The sequence below is a fragment of the Dermacentor albipictus genome, chromosome 4, assembly GCF_038994185.2.
Source record: "Dermacentor albipictus isolate Rhodes 1998 colony chromosome 4, USDA_Dalb.pri_finalv2, whole genome shotgun sequence".
Taxonomy (NCBI): domain Eukaryota; kingdom Metazoa; phylum Arthropoda; class Arachnida; order Ixodida; family Ixodidae; genus Dermacentor; species Dermacentor albipictus.
In genome coordinates this window covers 120,664,363-120,688,646 of record NC_091824.1, presented here as the reverse complement: position 1 = coordinate 120,688,646, position 24,284 = coordinate 120,664,363, and the positions used below count along the sequence as shown (strand labels likewise).

The following is a 24,284-nucleotide window of genomic DNA, read 5'->3' as shown; positions in this document are numbered from 1 at the left end:
CCGTGTCGTACGCAGCGCGAGGGTGGGGAATTACACCTGAACTTGCTTCCCCTGCGACAGCTGTGACTCTATAGGGTTACACCAAAGTGCCGTGCAGTGGAAAGAAGGTAACTTTACTAAGTCTTCCCCGTACTGATACCTACGCGAACGTTCTATATAAGGATACTGAAGGAAGCCAAACAGTGGGCATCAAAAAGTTTTGAAAAGCGACCTGCGTCGCCCATATAATGTGCAATCTACACTGTGTACAGCGGATGCGTTAATGGGGTTTCGTACTCGCGGATAGATTGTCTTGAATGAAACTCAAATGAGATACCATCAGTCGACGATTATTTGTCAAAATCAGCACGGCTTCTACTAGCTTAAGGTAATCTATAATATTATTATGACAATATAATTTGCCACTGCTGCCTACGAATCTCCATCATCCACAATCAGCCTAAAGACAGCGGCACGAGAACCGCTTTTGTTTTTCACTCTTAAGCAGGCTACATACGCTATTGCCAAATACAAAACCACGCAGCTGTCATATTATACATGGACCATATCTCTTTCTATATAACCATGTACATTACGTATAACTATGAGAACCGCAGTTGTGTGCAGTGAGGCACAGCTAATCACAAGCACATCCACGCACAGCGATGCAGTGAAGAGCATCGCTCAATTTAGCGCACTGCATCGGCCTGCCCCACATCCGTGAATACACCGCTGCATATCCTGTCACGTGCCTCCCTACGTCACACCGCTCCGTTGCTCCTCTTCCCACCCTCCGGGTCTCTCACACTGCCAGTTGCTCTCCCGACGGCATACGTCCCTACATTGCAACAAATTTGTTTTGTCACTTAAATTTAAACGCATCAGAAGAAGCTGCGAAGGAAGCCGTGAGTGTCTAGCTGCACACACGCTTTGCGTTTCACCTTCAAAATTTCCGCGTGACACATACAACATTCAAGAAAAGAATTCCGCACCGAAGTAGTTGACAAATATTCCTCCAATAACGGCTCCGCAGCCGCGCCCGAGTCCGTGATGAAGTCCCTGCAGGACACCCTGTGCCGACGACCTGAGGTTGGCGGGCGTCGCCTGGGTGATGTAGGAGCAGCAAGCAGCCCACACAGCCGCATGCGTTACTCCTGCAAAGACGGAAGGAGAGACTTCACTTACCAGAGTATAAGAGCGAAAGCGGAACACCGTACATGCACTAACGTTGGAATCCATGCGAAGTTGTAAGACGACGTCTTTTTAAGGAGACAGCGCAAACGACGGGACAAGCAAGTTCCAAACACACACGAAGCATCGTTACTGAACGCAACAAAAAGTAAACATTACGGCAGAACTCACCTCACGCTGACTGTTGATGGCAATGCGAATAGCACTCGACATAATACATTTAGATGTCGAAGAAGGTGCCATGTTTAGTTTAGTTGCCACTGCGATGCTTTAGGGCGACTGTGGTTGCTATGCAGGGTATTTGCGGTTGCTGTGTGGTTACGAACTTTTGCTGCCAAATATATATAGACATCGGAGATGTGCGGATGTGAAAACGAAGTAGCACAATTTAGTAGTACCAATTTGAAACATCCCCATACAGGCGGTTATGTAGGAAGTAAAGGCAAAGCAAACAAGGCCGCATATTATATTTAAGCACCTGCTCAGAAAGACAAACAGTGGATAGCGTTCGCTGCCGATTCGTACATATACAGCAATAACACAAGACACAACCAAAGAGAGAGAGATAGAGAGCATTAGACAGATTGCAGAGTGGCTCAAAGGCAATCAAAACGTCATGGCACGGCGAATAGAATAATTCGACAGAGTAGGCACCCATTTCTTTACTGCCGTTTGGTTCGGATTAGCTGAAGAAAATGAAAAACGGGCTTATGCTAGAATTTGTGTACGGTTATTACGCACCCATGCACGCCCACACAAACATGAATGCGTTTACGAAGACGCGTACTTCAACAGTACAGGGAACAGTCTCGCTGTTCTGTAGCTCCCATGATTCAGCATCATTCGAACTGGCCCGACTATCACCGTCCAAATCTGCGATAATCGAGGTGCCCGGTAGGTAATCACCACGCCATAAAGGCGTCTTCGTCCCTGTTCCATACGCCGTCGGCGTCCTCTTTTCATGGTGTCGTAAACCGTAAAGCTCGCCTCCCGAACAAACATCTCTTCCGGGGCTACCGCATAGAGTACTGCTGGGATTTTTACTTCTTCCTGAACGCACTAGGAGCAGTCATCAGAGAAATCGGGAACCAAAGGGAGAATGCCGGAACTCCTGCACGGAACGCGACGACTACCTTTATCCTAGCACATCAGGCACCGTTCACCCGGTTGCCTTCCCTTTCTCTTTTCCTCTCCTCTTATGGAGTGCATTTAGGCTGGTTTGCTTAGTTTCGACCTATCGTGGAGGAGTCCAGTATCCCGAGAACAAAGCAATAAGGTTAAACGCAATGCCGGAAAAAAAGAAAAAGAGGAGAGGAAAAACCAGTGAACGGTGCCCAATGCATTCATTGCTTTATTTTTTTTTTCTCGCCGAAGGTCGAACGGACTCCGCAGAGGAGCGCCTCCACCGTTGCTTAGCGACCAAAGCGAGAAAACGAAAAGAAGAGCGGGAGTTGCTATCCGGAGCCTCTCCTGCGCTATATGCTCTATTTCATTTTGCGCTTCTTCTACATTTTTGCTGCCTTCTTTCACGGTGCTCTGGGACCCGGAAACCTCCTTTTCATCAACGCGTCCATCTCATTCATGGACCTATTTCTCAAAGCCTCGAAGCACGCTTATGAGAGAGATAGAGAGAAAGAGAGAGAGAGAGAGTATGGTGCAGATAAGAACGGAATGACGCGGCGAGGACAAAAAGTTCAAAAGAAGAAAATGAAAATAAACTGTCGACTTGCAAAGCGGCTCCCAGGCTCTGCCGATGGCAGTTGGCGCACCACTATTTTGTTTGCACCACCTCTACAGGGGAGCCTCGAGCCACTTTCTGGGCAGTTTGCAGTTTTCCAGGCCCGCGGCTCGTTATAAAAGCTTTCACCGAAGCTTTATTTCGCCCATCCTCGGTACAGTTACTTGCGCGGGCGTTCTCCTCTGTCGAGTGACGCTCCATTTTTATGGAGACAAAAGCCAGTTTTGTTCAGTGCTGCTATGCAGGACGTTAACTTCACTTTTTAGGTAATCCCTTCTTATGCACTTTTATCGCCATCAGCGGTAGTTTTACCTTCTCCCATGACATTGTGATTGTAGTGCCCTCACTGTAACTACGTACAATGCAATAGAGCACGTTAGGTTAGGCGCTTTCACTCTTCCCGTTATTTCTTCGGAACAGACCGCGCTCTACAAATGAACACGAGTGTTACCCTCCTTATTCTGGGATTTGACGCAAGGCGTGTACAGTACAAATGATACAAAAGAAAGGGACACCCCATAAACACCTACTGCCCCGTGTGGTGCAGGTACTGCAACCATGAGTTTACGCACTTGTTGGGAGCATTGAGCTATCTGAGTGATATAGTCCCTCGTAACATTAGACTTTAGTCTGGCTTCCCTTAGCATCTTGTGTCTAATATCCGGAATATCCGGACACGGCTATAACAGGTGATGAGTATCAGCCCTGGACGCGGAAGCTGAGCTCATAGGACACGTTCCAGGGTTTTCAGATGTACTACCCTAGGCCCAGGTGACAGCAGCTGTCATGGTCACCTCAGCCCGAAGCCTCCGTGGACACCCCCGTTACTTCCTAATATATAAATTTGTGCAGTCTATAGATAGCCTACAAAAATTTTGCAAACCTCTTTGTCGCTTCGTAGACTTGTCTTTTTGGCTATGTAATGTCGACATCCTGTCTAAAGACAGACGTCTTTAACTGTATTTCCTATGGTCGATTGCGGTCCATACACTTCCAAGTGGATTAATAGCAGAAAGGTAATAGACACTTTTCGAAGGAAGCGGCCACCTTAAGGTCGTTGAATGTCTGAATACACTATACTTCCCGAAACAGCATCTGCACACTTTCTATGTCCTGTATAAATAAGTTTCCCAAGAAGGAAGCAGGGGGTGAGGGGGGGGGGGAGAGAAGGGGGTATGCGTGGAAAAAAGTAATAAATCAAGAAGAAAGTTATAGGAAATAAGAGGCTAGGATATGTGTGCTTGTCGTAGGGGGAGGGGAGGGGGGAACACGTAGTCTTCTTCTAAAATAGGAACCTTAGCAAACATGTCGACATCATAATATATTGTTAGTTACGATTGTAATACTCACAAAAAGAAAAGGAAAAATACGGTGTAATGTGTTAGCGCCGTAGGCTGTTTTCTTCTGCTTGTCATTGTCTGTGCATTTCTGCCTGTTAACATGTCATGCCGAGAGACCGACTTTCTTGACGTTTACTGTCTGATGCGCATTGAGAGCGTCTCGAACATGTGCACACGAAATGCTGGTTGGCTTGAAATCGTGCTGAGCAGTAATGCATGGTTATTAACTTCGTTGCTCTCTCTCTCTGAATACTGCGAGAAATGGACTGCCGGGAGAGCTTGTGCAGCCATTTACATAGATATTCACGTTGTTTCTTTATCACGGTGTAAAAAAAAAGAGTGCGTTGAGAAGTCATTCTCCTCTTTGAAAGACCGCTTACGTTTATCATCGAGTCGTTTTGAGGTTTTCCGCTTATCGCAGCTAGGTGCCTTCCAAGAGGCTTTCCCATCTGCAAAGTGCCTGCATTGTTCAGATGTACGTGGTCGTCACGTCAGTATTGACAACCACAATAATATATGGAAGGAAACAGAAGCTGACATCGGAAGGGAAGATTCGACGGTTATCATGCAAATACTGGACGCTTCATCTTAAGGGCCTTGAAAAAAAATTATACTTGCGTACGCACAGCAGCGCCGTATACCCAAGGAGAGCAATTCGATGCCGCATAGGAGCGGCGAAATAAGAAAATACGGGAGGCACCGGGGCTACGTACGAATAAACGTAAGAAATAAAATACTAAGAAATTTCGGCGCAATGCACATTCGAGCAAACCATGACTCGGCATATACTCGAGTTTCAGAGAATGGGCAAGTGCTGACAAGGAGGCGGGCGCGCTAGCCCGAAAGGCGTATAATCTCCGTCGCATCGAAAGAAAGGTGTCAGCGCTATATAAAGGTAAAGTTCCGCACATTGAAAGAGGCTGTTTCGCGCATCTGGCAGGAAAGATGAGCACAGACATATGAGACGAATTTTTTTTACTGACTATACGCAAAAAAAAAAAACTGTGCGATGAAAAATTAGTCTCGGCATTCCAAAGCACTTCTTTAGGTGCCATTCCGCGGCCCCATCGGGAGTGTGCATATGATGTCAACATTGTTGGAGGGAGGACACTTGAACTTTTCAAAGCAGCTCAGCAGTTCCAAATTTTTCCGCCGTCTGATTTTCACAAGAAAGCTGTGTGGAAAAAGTATAATATTTTCTTACGCATACGCTCCGCAGTCATTGTAAGAGGTATAGCCAACCAGATGATCTAAAGCGAAATAAACGTGCATTGTAGGCACCTGTCAGACAATTCATTTAATCAAGTTTGGAAGCAACATTGGTGTAAGGTACCCGGGAAAAAAAGCAGTAAGCCTGCTGTAAATTGTGTATATTACGTCGGCGTGCAGGGAGGGTAATTACGGTTTAAGCGGTTATTTTTTCAGTGAGGTAAGTAAAGTGATAATCAAGGTAAACAATGGACGAAAGCTATAAACCGGTATATTCAAGCTCCAGAACTCCGCCTGTGCTTTGCTCTATCAATAAATTTTATCGGCGGAGAAAGTGAAGGACAAATGTAACTTTTTGAATTTCGCGCCCATATCGTCTCACACGGGACGCCCTGCATTTCGCAGAATATTCACACATTGCAATCGCCCCCCCCCCCTACCTTTTCTTTTCTTCGGCAGGCAAAGCGCACTGATATTGCAGACTAAGCCTTTTATTCATCCGGAAGATGAGTACTAACACACCTTAAGCAGGCAAATAATCAACTCCTACTGGAGGGGCTTACGAACTATGACGTCACAGAGAGCTAGCGCAGGATTTTTGCAGTGGCGTCGGCCCTCACCCTACAGCTTTGTGTTGTCCTTTCCAATTACAAACGCCCACTGCATTTATATACACGAAGAAACATACAGAATAGCCCAACTAGCATAATTTGTCGATCTAGCTTGACTTACGGTCTTCTTTATTCTCTCTTTGACGTAATTTTACATGGCAAGGGATCTGGCGTCAACTAATGGGCATTCGCTAGTAGTGAGGTAAAGGGAATGGAAGTCCGAAGTGAAATACAGGAGCCCGCCGTGCACCGTGCTTGGAACTTCAGCTGTCGAACACCCAACTCAGTCTATAGAATTGCGTTAGTAGCGCTGAAGGGAACAAAACAAGAACAAACATACAGTGGTTTTTACACCTTCGAAGATTGGCACTGAATATTTATTTATTTATTTATTTATTTATTTATTTATTTATTTATTTATTTATTTATTTATTTATTTATTTATTCATTTATTTATTTTTATTTATTTATTTATGATCGCATACTTATACGGTACGTGAAGACCTTACCATTTTAATGAACCAACCACTTCCATTAAGCAGTTGGTTGGTACCAGTGGTCGATAATATATATATATATATATATATATATTGTAAGCACTATTAACGTACTTCGTCGTTTTCATTTGTATATAGCCATCATCATCTTCCCTCTTCTTCGACTTCTTCGCGCGTGAGCTGCGGGCGTTCCCTTTTGTGGAATAAACAGCACTGGACAACTTGATCGGTCTCGGTATTATAAAGTGGTGGAGGTACGTCAAGATCCCGACGTCCTCTCGCGTTTCCGTCCTCCCTGGAGCTCCGTTCCGGTCGCCGCCTGCACCCAGCTACCTCTACAACAATGGACACTTCCAACCCCGGCCCTTCCGGCGCCTCTAACCCTACTACACAGACGACCCCACCTGCGGCGCCCGCTTGGACTGTGACGAGCCCTCAGCGCGATCCCCCTGTCTTCGCGGGACTCCGCGGTGATGACGTAGACGATTGGATCGACCACTACGACCGCGTGAGTTCTTGCAACAAGTGGAACGACACCCAGAAATTGAGGCACGTCGCCTTCTACTTGACCGGTGTTGCAAAGACGTGGTATTTCAACCACGAATCCGACATCGCGGATTGGTCCACGTTTACCTCGAAGCTGCGGCAAATCTTCGCTTCCTCGTCTGGCCGTGCAGAAGTCGCCAAACAGAAGCTGGGAACGCGGCGCCAACTTCCCCAAGAGTCTTACACCTCATACATAGAGGATGTCTTGGCTCTGTGCCGCCGTGCGAATCCTAGCATGACGGAAGCCGAACGCGTTCGCCACATCTTAAAAGGCATTGGGCCTGTCGCCTTCAACGCCTTAATCGTGCAAAATCCGGCTTCTGTCCAAGACATCACTTCAACGTGTCAACGCCTCGACGAGCTGCAGTCTATTCGTCTTCCACATGACAGCAGCGATCCTCCGGTTCCCCATTCTCCAGATCTACGTGCTCTTATCCGCACCATCATCCGCGAAGAGCTTCAACTACAAGACCTCAGGCGTCCACCTGCTGCCTGCACCCCAACCCCCGCCTTCGACTTGCGCGAGGTCGTAAAGCAGGAGTTGACAGCGATGACTACACCCACGACGCATCTTGCTCCGGTAGCGCGCTCCACACCTACCTACGCGGATGTTGTTTCGCTACCCACCCCTACCGTGCCTTCCGTGCCTACTGGCGTTTCCTATGACCATGTGGCTTCGATGGGAACCAGAGCACTTGCTGCGCCATCGTACCCTCAGTGGCGTCCACCTCGTCCAGTTTGTTTTTACTGCGGTATACGCGGCCATATATCACGCTTCTGCCGCCGGCGCCAGCAGGATGAAAGGCGAGGCTATGCTGCGCACGAAAGAGACCGCACTCGCCGATCAGACGACTACTATCCCGGACCGTACTCGTCCCCGCAACAGCGTTCTCCGTCTCCACCAGCTGCTCCCAATCTGCCTCATAGTTCCCGTTCGGCCAGACGTCGTTCTCCTTCCCCTTACCGGCGCTCTACATCACCGCTTCGCCCCACTTCCCATTTTGTCGACCAGCACTCGGAAAACTAACTGTTGCAGTTTTTGGAGGGGAAACTGCTTCTTATCGGTCTTCAAAAATTCCTCCTGTTCGCCCGGCCAACATGCTTTCTGTGACTGTCGAAGGTGTTCCCGCGTCAGCTCTCATCGATACCGGTGCCGCCGTTTCTGTTCTTCGAAGGGATCTGTGTTCCCGGCTCCGTAAAGTAAAAACGCCTTATCTTGGACCTATTTTGCGTGGTGCTAATAATGCGTTCATTCACCCTGACGGACAGTGTACTGCTCGTGTTCTCATCGACGGCATACGCCACCACATCGAGTTTATCATCATTCCAACGTGTATCCATGAGCTTATACTGGGTTGGGACTTCCTGCATTCTGCTTCAGCCGTCATTTCCTGTAGAGAGGAAGTTGTCCACATCACGGATACAGAGCTTGAACCTGTTGCGGACTCTTCACTTTCATGCGTGAACTTGACCATCGCTGCCGACCACGTCCTGCGTCCTGGTCACGAAGACGTTGTAGCCGTAACATCAGGTCAGATCACCGACGGAGACGCCCTAGTCGCCCCTTCTTCCCGCTGTACTTCTCGCGGAATTCTCATTGCCACCTGTCTCGTCCGGTTTTCCCGCGGCCGCGCCCTTCTGTCTGCTTGCAACATGACCCCAGATCCTGTGATGCTGCCCAAAGGGATGACTGTGGCAACCCTCGCCGACACTCAACCTATCTCTCTAGTCGCGCTTTGTCCTTCTTCATCGCCAGCCCCAGCCTCAGGTTTGGATGATCCTTTCCCTCCTCCAGCCGTTCTTGGTTCTGACCTAACAGCCGCGCAGTCCGAAGCCCTAATGGTGGTCTTGGCAAAACACAAAGCCTGTTTCGACAGCTGTTCCCCTGTGTTGAGCCAAACTCCTGCGGCTACACACCGCATCGAAACCGATGGTTACGCTATTATACGACGGCGCCCCTATCGTGTATGACCGTCCGAACGAAAGGTCATTGAACAACAGGTTGCTGACATGCTTGCGCGGAAGATAATACGACCTTCATCTAGCCCATGGGCGTCTCCCGTGGTCCTGGTAAAGAAAAAAGATGGCTCAGTTCGCTTTTGCGTGGATTATCGAGCGCTCAATAAGATCACACGCAAGGACGTATATCCAATACCTCGAATTGACGACGCTTTGGACACACTACAAGGGGCGGAGTATTTCTCCAGCCTTGATCTTCGATCAGGCTATTGGCAAATTCCGATGAATGAGACTGACAAAGAAAAGACCGCATTCGCTACACCGGATGGCCTTTATGAATTTAACGTGATGCCTTTTGGCCTTTGTAATGCTCCTGCCACATTTGAGCGCATGATAGACAACGTCCTTCGTGGTCTAAAATGGAAGACATGCCTCTGTTATCTGGACGATATTGTCATCTTTTCGTCTGACTTCAGCCAACATCTTCATCGATTAGACGAAGTTCTCAAGTGCCTTGCGAATGCTGGTCTCCAAATCAATACAAAAAAATGCAAATTTGCAAGCAAAACAATAAAAGTATTGGGTCACGTCGTCTCAAAAGCTGGCATCCAGCCTGACCCCGAAAAGATTAGTGCCGTTCTTCAGTTTCCTCGCCCCCAGCAACAGAAAGATCTACGTAGTTTCCTCGGCTTGGCATCATATTTTCGTAGATTTATACGCAACTTCGCAGCAATGGCAGCTCCTCTACACAAGCTACAGGTTACCGGTGCCTCTTTCACGTGGACTAGCGACTGCGAGTCGGCTTTTCAAGCTCTTAAGCGGCATCTTACTTCCGGACCAGTGCTTCGCCACTTCGATAATCGTGCCCCCACCATACTCCATACTGACGCAAGCGCACAAGGTATTGGCGCAGTACTTCTGCAACGTAATACAGAATCTAAAGAGCAAGTCATAGCATATGCCAGCCGAACACTTTCTCCAGCTGAGCGGAATTACACCATTACAGAGCAAGAGTGCCTGGCTATCGTTTGGTCGATTCAGAAATTTCGCCCATACCTTTACGGCCGCCACTTCACCATCGTCACCGACCATCATGCTCTGTGTTGGCTGTCATCAATGAAAAACATGTCAGGACGCTTGGGACGCTGGATACTGCGCTTGCAGGAATATGACTTCACTATAACATACAAATCTGGAAAACGCCATCATGATGCAGACGCATTGTTTCGCTGCCCACTCTCACTCTCTCCCGGTAACGCGCCGTCGTCTTCCCAACCACGTCGTTGCGATGATACGCTTGCCTCCCACCAACTCTCGATAACGCCCCTGGACCAAGTTATGCTTTCATCACGCTCTGATTTCGTCTCGCTTCAGCGGGCCGACTCCTACTGTCGAGCTCTCATGGATCGCCTTAGTGGGTTCACCGAACCACCCAACAGCCGCTTGCGACGCCAACTTCGACAATTCCGCCTTCAAGGTGGCGTGCAACACCGCTACGTTTACCACCCAACAGGTCGCCGGTGGGTCCCAGTTCTACCTCGCTGCCTTCGCTTGCGGGTATTAGAAGCACTTCACGACGATGTATCGGCTGGCCACTTAGGCTTCCACAAGACTTACGACCGCATAAAGACCCGCTGCTTCTGGCCTGGCCTATCCACAACGGTGGCCAAATACATTGCCTCTTGTGCGTCATGTCAGCACCGCAAACGCTCGACATCCCCTCCTGCCGGTTTACTACAACCTCTCCCTTGCCCGGACGCACCTTTTGAATTTGTTGGCATTGATTTATATGGTCCCTTGCCGTTGACACCCTCCGGTCACCGTTGGATTGTCACTTCGGTCGACCATTTAACAAGATATGCCGAGACTGCCCCTCTGCGATCCGGCACCGCTTCTGAGGTCGCCGACTTTTTCTTGCGCGCCATCGTCTTGCGCCACGGGGCTCCTCGCGTTCTTCTCAGTGACCGTGGCAAGCCGTTCATTTCACAAGTTCTCGAGGAAGTTCTTCGAGCCACTAATACCGTCCACAAATCTACTTCTACTTATCATCCGCAAACCAATGGCCTTACTGAGCGCTTCCACCGTACGCTGTCTGACATGATTTCCATGTACATCCGTCCTGACCACACTGACTGGGATAAAATTCTTCCTTTTGTGACATTCGCATATAATACTGCCATTCAACGGACTACCGGCTACAGCCCTTTCTTCCTTGTGTATGGACGATCTCCTTCCACCATATTCGACAGAGAACTATTTTTCGCACCTTCTTCGCCTAACGCGTCGCTTCCAGAAGATTTTGCTGCCCGAGTTGCACATTGCCGTCAAATCGCCCGGCAAAGCACAGAAGCTACCCAAGCGGAGCGCAAGCGTTACTGCGACAACAAACGCCGTGACCTACGTTTTCACCCAGGAGACCAAGTCCTGCTTTGGACTCCAGTCCGCACCCCAGGCCTCTGTGAGAAGTTCCTTCCACGCTACATTGGTCCATACACCGTTGTGCAGCAAACATCTGCAGTGAACTATCTCGTCCGCCCAGTACACTCCGTCACTGACCGGCGCCGCCGGAATGCCGAAATTGTTCATGTGTCGCGGATGAAGCCGTTCACTCCCCGTTTAGATAATCTCTAATCTGCGGCCAGGCTGGCCGCTTCCATGACGGGGGGAAGTTAGTGTAAGCACTATTAACGTACTTCGTCGTTTTCATTTGTATATAGCCATCATCATCTTCCCTCTTCTTCGACTTCTTCGCGCGTGAGCTGCGGGCGTTCCCTTTTGTGGAATAAACAGCACTGGACAACTTGATCGGTCTCGGTATTATAATATATATATATATATATATATATATATATATATATATATATATATATATATATATATATATATATATATATATATATATATATATATATATATATAAGGGGCCACAACGTTAACACAGATAACACTAGCTGCACCCATGATCGTCACGTTTCTCAGTGTTTCTCGATTCTCTGCGTTTGGCTCCCACCGTATCGTTTTGTTTATCGAACTAAGGTAAAAAAAAAGAAATTCAAGAGCAAGAAAAAAGTTTCACCCGGCGAACCAGCAGAATACAATGCCGCCTTCAAGGATCAGCACTTCATCATTCTCGGCGAAGCCAATATACAAACAAACAGACGGTACGGCTCGCTAAGAACGAACGAAGAAAGCAGTGGTCTTTTTCCCTTACGCCCTATTCTACCTCCGAGAAAGGACAGACCACCTAAATAAAGGGTGCGAAGTGGAGAGTGCATTGATGGATCTCTTGCAAGGGGATCGGATTTTCTGTGACGATGGCACCAACTACAGACGCGAATAAATGCTTGTTCAGAACATCCGAAGTGGAGAGGAATCTGATTTCTCTTCTCTCTTTTTTCTTTTCTCGAAATGTATGAATGGTATCGATAAGTCCTGGATGGTTCCAGTGTGAAAGTGAGCGCCGCCTCCGAGATTACCGCCAATGCGGGCTTCAAATGATCGAGAATGAACGGGTGATATCAAACGTGTACTTTGTGACTAATCAAACACCCTGCAACGCACGATAGTTTGACTTTCTGTACGAGGGCGCTTTCAACGGCGTCGTTGAGTCGTGATCCAACGTAATAAATGACATCAAATAAAAAAAGAACAAAATATGAAAGAAACAACATTGTACAGAAGGCATTTGAGGGCTTCATTCGGCACAATAGCTTTTTTTTAAATTTTCCTCTACAAAGTATCAAAGTGATATCGATCCTAAACTGTCTGCGTGCCTCCGGCTCTTTTTGAGGCTGCGACATGGACGTCTAAAAATAATAACCCGCCTGCAATCTGTTCTTCCATAACCAACTCGGAATACAACGCACAAAGAAAGCAAAACAAGAAAGAAAGAAAGCGGGGTATTCACTCTAGAGCGAATAAGCCTAAAACAGCGAAGGCCAAATAATAATAATAATAATAAAAAGAAGTTGAACCACGATGGTGCTGTGACCGAGTTCGTTTCCTTGGTTACGGTGAAGGCCTTGCTGTCGGGGCGCGAGTCTCTCACTGTTCTTTCTTTTCTTTTCCTTATTTGAGGCGCATTTTTTTTTAAACGAAATAGTAGGATGAGAGAACGTCAAGCGTCTCCATATTACGCGATGGGACCGAGTGAGCACGTGCCAAGATTTTATTAAGAAATCTGTCACCAGCATAGCTGAATCTTATTACCTGCATCTATCGAAAAAAAAGTGAAAGAAAAAACGCAAGCGGTAGGAGAGAAATAAAGTACGGAGGCGGACATGCGTTGCTTCTGGGAACGGTATAATTGCACCTGAATGCTCGAGGGAAAGTGGGAGTTCAGTTTCGTGGAATGCTTGCGCAATATATTCTGACGCATCATAGGGACAATACCAACGGCGCTCAAGAAGCTTTGAACAAATAGAGGAACGCATCTTCGTGTTTTTTTTTTGCTTATAGTGTGCAGCCTATGACATTTGTTAATCAAAAGTAAGAAAAACGCCGCTTGAGCAAGACAGACAAGCCCACACCGAGTCCGCATAATCGGGGAGGATAAGAATAGAAATCATATCACAACCGAGAATCTGTGCTCGCTTAGATCTTACACGAACCGTTATTCCACCAAACACTGTTTTTTTTTCCTTCTTAGCACCTCCAGTTCGCGTTCAGTCGTGCAAAACAAACATTGTGCCCAGACTGCCTCGCGGAGCAGGTGTTTATAAAGCCCCTGTTTGCAATATGCTGGTAAATGTCGGTAGGAGTATTATGATGTTTCTTTTTTTTTCACGAGACGAAGCATTTTGTAGCGCGTAGACTGATCGCGTTGACCGGTTATTAGCGCGCGGGTAAGACCAAAAAAAGCGGTTTTTGATAATTCCGTTAATGAATCCGTACGGCGAAGGAAAAACTGCTCCCGCAACAGCGTCGTTCCTGACTTGTTTGTGTCGTCCTCTGCCGACCTTAAAGTTCCTTCGCAGGCACTCCAGACCCAGGCAGCAATGACTAAAGGTAGAATGAGAGTCACATAAAACAATTACAGCAGCAATGACAAAGCTCTGTATGCCAAGGGTTCCGGCGGTCGGGGCACCGATGACTTCGGGCCTGATCAGAAAAGAAAAACTGTTGGCTTCCTAGTGAAATTGCTACTCTAACGTCAATTATCTTCTGGTACCTTGACCTTAAGTTTTCTTGCGTTCTAGAGGAATGAAAGCAATGAAAAGTTGAATTGAATTCTGGGGTTTTATGTGCCAAAACCCCAATTCGATTATGAGGCATGTCGTTGTGGGAGACTCCGGATTAATTTTGACCACCAGGGGATCATTAACGTGCCCCCAATGCACGGGACACGGGAGTTTTTGCATTTCGCCCCTATCCAAATGCGGTCGCCGCGGCCGGGATTCGGTCCCGCGACCTCGTGCTTAGCAGCGCAACACCACAGCCACTGAGCAACCACGGCGGGGTTGCTCAACGCGTACGTGTAAAATGCGGGAAGCCCGTCACGCGTTTTTCCCCTTTGACACTACCAATGCTAACACATTATATATTTCAGAGATAAACAGTGCCTCTGTTAAGCTAGTTTTATTCAGCTTAGTGGACGGTGGCCCGCTCTGGACCTAAATTGCCACGGACATTTTTTTTTTTCTCAGGACTAGCTTCTTCAACGGACAACCTTACACACTCACCTTGAATGAATTCGAAGGGCAGCACCCACCAGGGGTTCTTCAACCAGGAGATGTAAAGGAATCGGCAGACGTTGCCGATGAGCCCGATACAAAGCACCTGTTTGGGAGTTGAGCGTGTAGATACAACTTTAGATATTGTGTTAGGAAGGACAAATGCACCGACGTGTAGGCAGATAAAATCCCACACAAGATCCCTGCACCCTCATCGTTGCAACGGGTTCCTCAATGTCTTCGAGTCGCATACTTAAGAGCAACGTGACTAAATTACATTGAACCTCGCCATTGCACAGCTATTATTTGGCAGGTTGCAAAGGCACACATGAAGTCGGGTCTTTCATCGAGTGGCTTAAGCTCTCCGTCAGCGATTCATTAATCGCTGACGGCGAGCTTGCAATACCGAGCAGCAAGATAACGACTTGCTCTGTCGAAGGGAAAGCGCCTAAACAACTACAGGTTCGAAAAATTTTGTCCTCAATAAATTTTGGCGAGGTATAAAGCCATAAACCAGACGGAGAAAAAAAAAACAAATGAGACAAGGGTTGTGATATGATGACTCTGTCATGAGACAAGCTACATTCGAGCCGGCTGTCTCAAAGTTTCACTGCTAATGAAGCAAAACAACACACTTATGAAGAAACGTAAGGTGAGAACTAAACGAAAAAGTAGAAGAAAGTTATAGACATGAAGGACTTATGTCACGGCTGATTATGCAAAATCAGCACACAGCAACAGATTGTTTACCACAGTATACAACAACAACAGGATAAACCAGTTGTAAGACACACAATGTTTGTTTCTACGAATCAGAGGGTTGCAACGCGAACGTCCCCAATTTGCGTCTCAAACATTACAACAAAGCTTGTGAAAAATATTATTGAGAATAACAATCCTGATTATTCGACAATCTCTTAATGGAAGGCTGAGATTTTGCTAGAATGTGCGACGAACTAAATGTGGCTCCTCGAAAGGAACAGAAAGAGCACTAAAAGATTGCATAAAAGTGGAGAAAATAAATTATACAGTTTCTAGGAAAGGCCGTGCTTTAAAATCTGTACAAATAAATCTTACAGGGACGTTAAGTGCCATGTAAGCACGTGAAAGAAACCTACGTGTCCGAATTAACGCACAGACTAGGTGATTTGGGCTTTCTCCTATCTTGGAAATTGTTTTGTGATGTCAATTTGGGTTGTCTTTAGGGGTTATATTTTACCTAAAGGAAGGCTTTAAAACCACTTATCACGCTTAATTTTATGTTTGAGATTTCAAGCATGTCAACTGCCAATTCAATTCGATGCTTCTTAATAAGTTATAGGTTGAGTAGTATTGCATATTCCTCACAACATGTAGAATACCAGAAACGTGGAACATATTCCTCCTTTCGTTCAAAAAGATTTCAGCGTGTACACTGTGAAATAAATTGACGAGTGTATTTTAGTAGCCCTATTTTTCCGCATGAAAAAAAAATGAAACAGGGAAGAGCGCATGTTTTCAAGGACCTAAAGTTGGAAAATGATACAATCGTTCTACCAAGGTTTGTTGCTAAAGAAATCTAGTTCAGAAATTTAAGTATTCTTGGTTGCCTGAGCTGATCGTGCGTAATAAGGAAACGTAGATAGTTCTGTCTGCTTAGTATGCCTATATCTATTCGAACAACTCGCAGCATGCGTTATTTCAAACCCTGCCATTCAATTTAATTGTAGCAACAGCCAATATTTTAGCAGCTTTTTTCGCCATAAAGCGTTCAATCCATTATTGCTTTGTGAAAGGTTGATGGAAGATGATATCGTCACGTCTATGATGCGTAGCCTATTACTGGATTAAGCAGCGTAGAAAATCAGGTTCATGAGAGGTGTTACATACAGTTACTTTAATTAAGGAGGTAGGTATATATTTCTAATTAACATTAAACAAGTGCCAATGAACAATTATTACTGGATAAACCGTAATGCAATGTTGTTTGGCCTCACAACAACAACAACAACAACGACAACAACAACAACGACAACGACGACGACGACGACAACAACAACAACAACTGCAATAACTATCGTGATCGCATACGAATGCAATTAACATGGAAGTTTGATTTAATTATTGATGTTCATTTGTACAAAAATAGATGGAGGAGGTTGAGAACAAAGCTGCACAGACAGGGACCTTGAAATCCTTTTGTTATATCTGACTGCATGGCTTCACGCAGATAAAGGTCTAAGTCGGTGAACTCGCAAAGGAAAACAGCTTAAAAAAGAATGTGCAGGCGAACGGTGCTCAATAAGAAAGAACGACAGCTTTATCTGTTTGAATGGACACCATAACGAAGGAACAGAAACGCGGGAAGCCATGCACGGGCGTGTGCTATCCCATATACGTGGGTGTCCTTCTTACCTTGACATGTCCAATCTGCCGGATGAAGCGGAAGCTGAAGAAGTACGCGAATATCTCGGACACGTGGTTGATGACGGAGGCGACCCCGAAGAGAGTGGGCGTGCCGCCCAGGTCTTGCAGGTGCCAGAAGAGGAAGGTGAACACGAGACCGATGCCGAAGCCCATGAACCACGTGACAACCAGGAAGGCGCCGTAGCGAACCGTCGCGAACGACCGTAGCACAGCGAACCACTCCGGCAGCTTCCGCGTAGTCTGAGCAAACACCGTGCTCTGTGCGGGTAGAGGCGGGCGGATGTACAGAGCGTCAATTACTCGTTTCATTACCAGCCAGAGCAATTTCTGCACAAAATCCACGTACGTATTTTGTGCGCTCATTTACTTCCGAGCTTTCTCACTTCCTCGTAATGTTTCTTTTTTTTCTTTTAACTTTTCCCCCTTTCTTACTTTTTCCTGTGCCCCAGTGCACGGCGCCACGCTAGTTAACATCCCTGCATTTCCTTCTAATCATTCTCTATCACTATATCTCACCTATTTTATAAAGAAAACAAGGCATGTACATAGAAATAATCAGAAAACTTATCGTGGGGGAACTTTCTGGGTTGTTTTCTTTATTCGTGTTTCAGTTGGGTAAAAAGTGTGCCCATGCACTGTGGATCGTTCCCGCTGTAATAAACGCCACAGTTTTGCCAATTCTCCACCTAAATTAGAGAAATGCCTCGACGATATGTCACCCATATGCTTTAGCAGAAATATATAAATGGGAGTAAAGGCCAGAGACCGAACTGCTGCAGCACCTGACTTTCTTACGAGTTCATGACAGAGAAACATCAGCAAGAATTTATCATTGCTGTTACATTTGAAATAAATTACAAAACGAACATGACAGACTCAACATGAATGAACAGACATGCTTGACGAACACAGCGGTAACGAAGACGTGGACGAATAAATTAAAGTAGGTTCGCACACCTGCGCCAAATTTACGCGATCAGAATGCGTGACGACCATGCAGAAAGGCCAACGCAGAAAGATCAGCACTCGTCCGGTGAACCTAGGTTAACTTATTCGTCCTCAACATCGTTACCAGCGTTTTTGTCAGGCATGAACGCACACCAACTTGCCCAAGTTTCCCAGCCAATAAGAAGACAGATTCAACTGGAGTTTCTAAAGAGACGCTAGGAACATAGCGTATCCGGCAACTTGTTTTGACTCTTAGGGAAGGCAAAAAACTTTCATTTCACGTGAAAAAAAAAATATGAAAAGGGACGAAATTTCAGTCGCGCTCTCCTATCCGTCTTTACTTTCCCTTTCCGTTCCCATAGTGCAGGGTAGCAAACCACAGGTTTTAACTCTGGTTATCCTCCCTGCCTTTCTCTCATTTGCATCTCTCTCTTTTCATTTCACGTATTGCAAGGATAACAGCAAGAAAACATGTTTGCATCAACATATCAACAAAACAAAAACAAAGACTGCATATGTGAATAGAGGAGTAAACAACAACAATAAATTGGCGCGGATAACGTTTTGTATGCGCGTTGCTGGAAGCCGTCTTTCGCGTTCCCGCGTTCGATAGAGTGGCCTATTTCTCATCTGTACAGGTGAGAAAGATTTACGCGTGATGAATAATATGTAAGTGAAGAATATAGAAATCTCGTATTGCGCTCACACTAATCACTAATGTTAGGACATTTAACTTGAAGAACAGTGGTTCGGGGAATATGCAAAAGTAGGCACAAACTGTTTTGCCTTTCCCACCTTTATGAGTCCTGGCAATACAGTGCATTTTTTTTCTCTTTTCCTCGCGATGTTAGTCAAGCAAGCTTTTATTTTAGCAGATGGCTGCCCAGCGATACCACATGGGACTCACAAAGGAACATGCGTAGGTGATGATTTCATTTATCATATTCATCTTTCTGTTTTTCCTAGTGCTGACGATGGTTTTATATTTATTGCAATATGGCGTAAACTTGGGCCAGTTGCTTCAAATTTATTCTGACGGACTTTCAAAGGGCATGGTGACACTAAGAAAAAGGACACAGCACAAGCGCTGATTCAATTCTGGCATATTTGCCAGCAAATAAATGCATCACCATAATGTATGTCAGCAGTTATTACTGCAAAAAGAGCAGAGGCATAAAAGAAGGAAACGCGATGCGAACGAAAAAAAAAATATTGATAACACCACATGCACTGCCGGCTTACACGCACTTTAACACTAATCACGAAGCTGTCTTTATATGCACCATTATCACCAGCTAAAATATTGCCATTGCAGGATAAAGCTGCTTCTTTTTCGGTCGAATTGACTCTGTTCTGCGCTAACGGCACTGAACATATAGACACGAATTTTCAAACTGCACTACTCCATATGATTCTCTTACCGCTAGATTCGTTTCCCATCCTTGGTAACCATTCGTTTAGAGCTATGAACCACCGGTTTGATTCGTTAATCAAAATCCTTCACAGGTTCGTTGTTTCTTAAGCTTTTTTTTTGCCCTGGAAAAACCATGAGGAGGTGAGGACCAACCTTGGTCGTCTCCGGCTGTTTCTCTTCCTGCTTGGGTTGCCGGGCCTGCGGTATGCCCGGCGCGATGTCTTCGATGGTGATGGGCTTGCTCGCGTCGCTGTTCATCACGACCTGCTTCATGACGATGTTGTCGGCCGACGCACCCAGGTCAGGCTCATAGTCGAACTTGAGCTGCGTGGCCGATATGAAGGCGCAGCCCATGAGCACCGAGAAGGTGGCGAAGCAGATGGTGTAGTTCCGCTCTTTTTCGTACGGGCCGCACGGGTGGTTCGGAAAAGAGGTCGAGTGGTCGAGCGCAATACCCACGAAGAACATGGCGACACCCCAGCCGAGCGAGCCGAACATGCGTTGGCGACCGTAGTTGTCAGTGTCCTCTCCGAGGTGAGACAGCGTCGCCGAGTCGGCCAGCGTGATGGCCGGGGCGCTGAAGTACTCGCCGAGCACGATGAGCAGCAGGAGGAGGAAGAAGACCTCCTGGACGTCTTCGTACTTGTACACGATCGAGCTGAAGGGAGGCGAGATGTAGGACGTGTGCCGCTCCTGGTTGTAGTTGAGGGTGTACTCGACCGTGTTGGGCGACTTGCCGACGACGTAGTTTGGGGGAAGCTGCTTGGCCTTGCTTCGCCCTTTTTCCACCTGAGGCAGCGACGGTGCCTCGGTGCTTGAGTGGCCCCTCTTACTGCGCAGCTCCGGTAAAGAATCGAGAAGTTGCGGAACTGATTGCTCTTCTTCGGCGGCCACGTCCATCCAGAGGTCCTCCTGGACCATAGGCACGCTCCGGCGGTAGCGGTCGTTGCCGCCAGTGTCCGGGGAGTACAAGACGTGGTGCGTGTCGTTGTAGTCGATGCACGAGGCGGCGGGAGGCTGCACGAACGCCAGAGAAAGCGTGAATATGATCCAGCAGGCGAGCGAGCAGAGCAGGATTGCCTTGCCCTTCTTGAAGCGGTCAGCGACTCCGCCCCACATGGGGGCGCTGATGAACTCGACCAAGGGCCGGATGCCTATCAGCAGACCACTCTGTGTGGCGTTCATACCCATCTGCTTGAAGTAGACGGCGAGCAGTGGAAAGAGCGAGCCGAACGCGGAGAAGAAGAAGAAGTAGAACGTCTTGGACACGAGCAGGTCTTGGTTTATGCTGGTTAGGAAGCCCTCGACAAAGTTTTGCGGTGGCCGGTACGGCTGCGCGGGAATCGGTTGTTCTGTTGGTGGCTGTTGGTGCTGATAACTTTGAGTATTCAACACAGTTCTTTCAGAATTCGCGGGTGGCCCCGTCGGTGGGCCTCTGTTAGCACCACTGCCGTCTTCATCATCGAAGCTTTTCATCCGGACCATTGTGGCACACACTTTTAGAACGTCACTTGCAGTAGAATTTCTATTGCTTGAAGCAACACCGCAGAGTGTTAATGTTGGAGACGTATCAACATAGTTGCACTATGACACGGAAGACGGTTGGCATTTTGGTCTAAGGTCGAGGTTCCTGAGAAAAAAAGAGAAGGGCGATAACAAGAAACACGAAAGCCTTATGGTAGAAGGTCTACAATTCGCTCAGTAATCATCACCAAGAAATGTGCACTAAAGTGGGCACCCTCAGAATTAGGTGTCGTGTGTTTTGCTCGACAACTCTCCGTGGCCTACTCAGTCGGGCGCACTTATGTCTTCCACGTTTCGCACGTACGCAATAAGCACAATGCTGCACTGGCTTCCTTTGGACCGACAAAGTGCAGAATGGGAAGCAGTACATAACGACTTTCAGTTGCTCCGAGCTACTCGCGCGATAGGTTAAGCGCAGATCACCCTGATGACACAAAATTATTGCAAAAGTTTAGAGATCAGGGACACCTTACGTCAGCACAAACATCCTTGGTAAATAATTTTAAACCAACTAAACACGTTACCACCACTGTTGCTGAGGGCCCTGTGGCACGTCTGGCGCTTCGATGCTGTGAAAAGTTCTGGTGTGTTACCGTTAGCAAACGCAAAACATGGACACGTGCGGTTACTATACCAGGTTCTCAATTTAATTGGCATCACCTTTGACCTCGGTATGCGTTAACTAAAAGATGCACAATAATGTCCAATATAACAGGGTACGGATGATACTGCATTGATACTTATAGTGTATACTTCGAACACACTCGTGCAATGTGACTTGCTGTTCCAAAAGAGAATTACCTTCTGCACATCTCAACACATACATTTACATTCGAACTATCAGCTGTGAAGTGTCTCTTGATTGAACACTGATTCAATGTTGCCTTTTATGTCGCAACTGAGTGTACGTCAGCGACCTGAAACTCACGAACCGAACTTTAGTGTCGCAAATGCGTAGTGACAGCCATTGTCTTCGCATTGTGGACATAGCCTCCAAATCACGCGACCTCGAACGCTCTCCCGGGCGTCTCCTGCCGCAAAACTGTTTTCCGGGCACAGACGCAGCAAAACGCGAACAGGCGTGCTCACATGGCGTCATTGGCTGTTCGGAGAGGGGGGCGTGGAGACGGCAATGGCGCTCGCCTGGGTGCTGGAGAGAGAGAGAGAGAGAGAGAGAGAGAGAGAGAGAGTGGGCGAGCGAGACAGGCGCCTCGCTGCGCTCACGATCGAACCTCAGGTTGTCAATTATTTATCGGGCAATGAATGTATGCCAGATGGAGTGCCCGGCGACATTCGATGAAACTTCGGCCAATTTTAGCTTGTCGCTTCCAACTTGCAAACGCCGTGGTACAGGTGACAAGAGCGGTAAGCAGAGCCCAAGGCGTAAGAAGACTAGGAGGGGGGGGAGAGAGAAAATGAAGGAGGGGGAGGTGAGCGCTTGGCAATGGCGCGCGCGAGGAGCGTTTTCGGATAAAGGAATGTGGGCTGCAATTGCGGATTTGTTTAAGGATCTCTGTTCATACGAATGGGCATTACTGCGATAAAAAAAAGGCATGCTACGACGTCGACGTCCGAAGGTGATGTGTGCGAAGATGAGGCGAGACTGTGTTACGCGGCCCAGCAAATTGCGACTGTTGTCCCTTCTGTACACATCTCGTTTTAACCAATATAAGAAATGTGATAACCACGGCCCGAAACTCCAAATATTTGCGGTTATTTTGCGCTTTCGTGGTGTTTGGCAAATTAGTGAATAGTTAGTATGATACCTCAGCAAGAAATATTCAAGCACTACGCCATGTATCGATACCTTATGAGAGAGGTTCCGTCCATTGCCGTTACAGCTGAGCTTCACGCCAACCTTTTTCGTAATTGCTTTGCGCTTCCTAACCTAGGCGCATGTTTAAAGAATCGGTTTCTAGTGCGGCCATACATCACACACTTAGCGCTGTTGCACTGTCGTACACTGCGAACTTGTTCGTTGCTTGTTAACCAGATGTCTTCTCTTTGCGAGAGGCACGATGAAGAACATTATCACTGCAATACTATGCGACCAGACAACAAGGTACACGAGTGAAATTACTAAATTAAATAGTTTCAACTAACAACAACGCGCCTTCTAAGTCCGGAAGGACTGTAAAGCAAGACGAAGAGAACCTTACAGCGCTGTCTCTTCACAACAGGCGTCTTCGGATTGTCATCGAACGACATGAAATCGTTATCTCGTGTACCACAGGAGAGCATAAAGAGAGGAAGAAAGGAGGGAATTCATTGAAAGGAGAATCGAAAGAGAGTGGGAAGGAGGGAAGAAGGGTAGCCGTGCTCGCGCCCTTCAAAGAAAATCCCATCACCGGACAGAAACACAGGAGTTACGGGCGGAACAAGGGCGAAGCGAAACCTTACCAGCGCAGCGGGCGGTAACCGTCTCGTCCTGTACGGCTCGCCGCAGTATCCCCTGATCTTGAATAGTACGAGCGCCGAGGAAAAATCGGTCGAGGCCGGCAGCACCGGGGGCCTGAGAGAACCGGCGGCGGCTGGGCTTTCGGGGCGCTCGGGCCGCAAACCCCGGGAGCGAGAACCGCGCTCTGCGCATGCGTCGGCTCTACTTTTTCCGCGGTGGGGCACCGCGTTCGACTGCGCGGCGCGGTCGAAGAAGAGCGCCGTGCGCCCGACGATCGGCCCTCACCGGTGGGACGAGGAGGCGGTTTTACCTTGATTCGTGCGAGCAGGGACTGCTGTCAGTCCGCGCGGTTGGCGTTCGCGAAATGAGTGTACTGCGGGCCATGGTGTCAGGTATCGCGCGCGAAACCCGGAGTATATGGAAGGAGGAAGGGGTGCGGGAAGCTCCCCGTTCCCTTCCGGGAACGGGGGAGCCGTGCCAAAGCGAACGTCCACTCTGGTCGCCGCGCGAGATCCGTTATCCGAAGGAGACGTGGTGCCCACATTCGGAAGAAGGAATGCGAGCGGAAGTAGCAGGCCGGAAACGGGCGGATGCACGCGTGCGTGAGCCATGCAGGCAAAACGAAGACGCAGAAGGACGCGGTCAAATGCGCCTGCGAGTTTATTGGTTGCGTATTTTCTTTTTCTCTATGTCTGCAGCCGCCTTTTTTTTTTCGCAGTATCCTTACCATTTCGACCACTTCTTCGGCTATGGTAATCGTCATAAGTTAGAATAATGTCTGTCACGCATGATCAAAACATGCCAGTACGTTTCTCTCCAGCATACCCGCTAGTACGTTCTGCTTAGGTACAA

The 24,284-nt window shown here is 47.5% G+C and overlaps 1 protein-coding gene across 1 annotated transcript in view; it reads right to left on the bottom strand.

Moving 5' to 3' along the window:
- The window catches only part of jef (major facilitator superfamily domain-containing protein 6 jef), a 30,258-nt gene extending 6,688 nt beyond the window's left edge, over positions 1–23,570 (bottom strand). The window contains exons 1-5 of the mRNA XM_065449261.1: positions 23,435–23,570; positions 19,664–21,140; positions 17,137–17,406; positions 14,752–14,848; positions 972–1,133 (exon numbers count right to left, since the gene is read on the bottom strand). Coding sequence (XP_065305333.1) covers positions 972–1,133; positions 14,752–14,848; positions 17,137–17,406; positions 19,664–20,995 — 1,861 coding nt within the window. The 5' untranslated portion in view covers positions 20,996–21,140; positions 23,435–23,570. The remainder of the gene's footprint in view (positions 1–971; positions 1,134–14,751; positions 14,849–17,136; positions 17,407–19,663; positions 21,141–23,434) is intronic.
- Between the last annotated feature and the right edge of the window lie 714 nt (positions 23,571–24,284).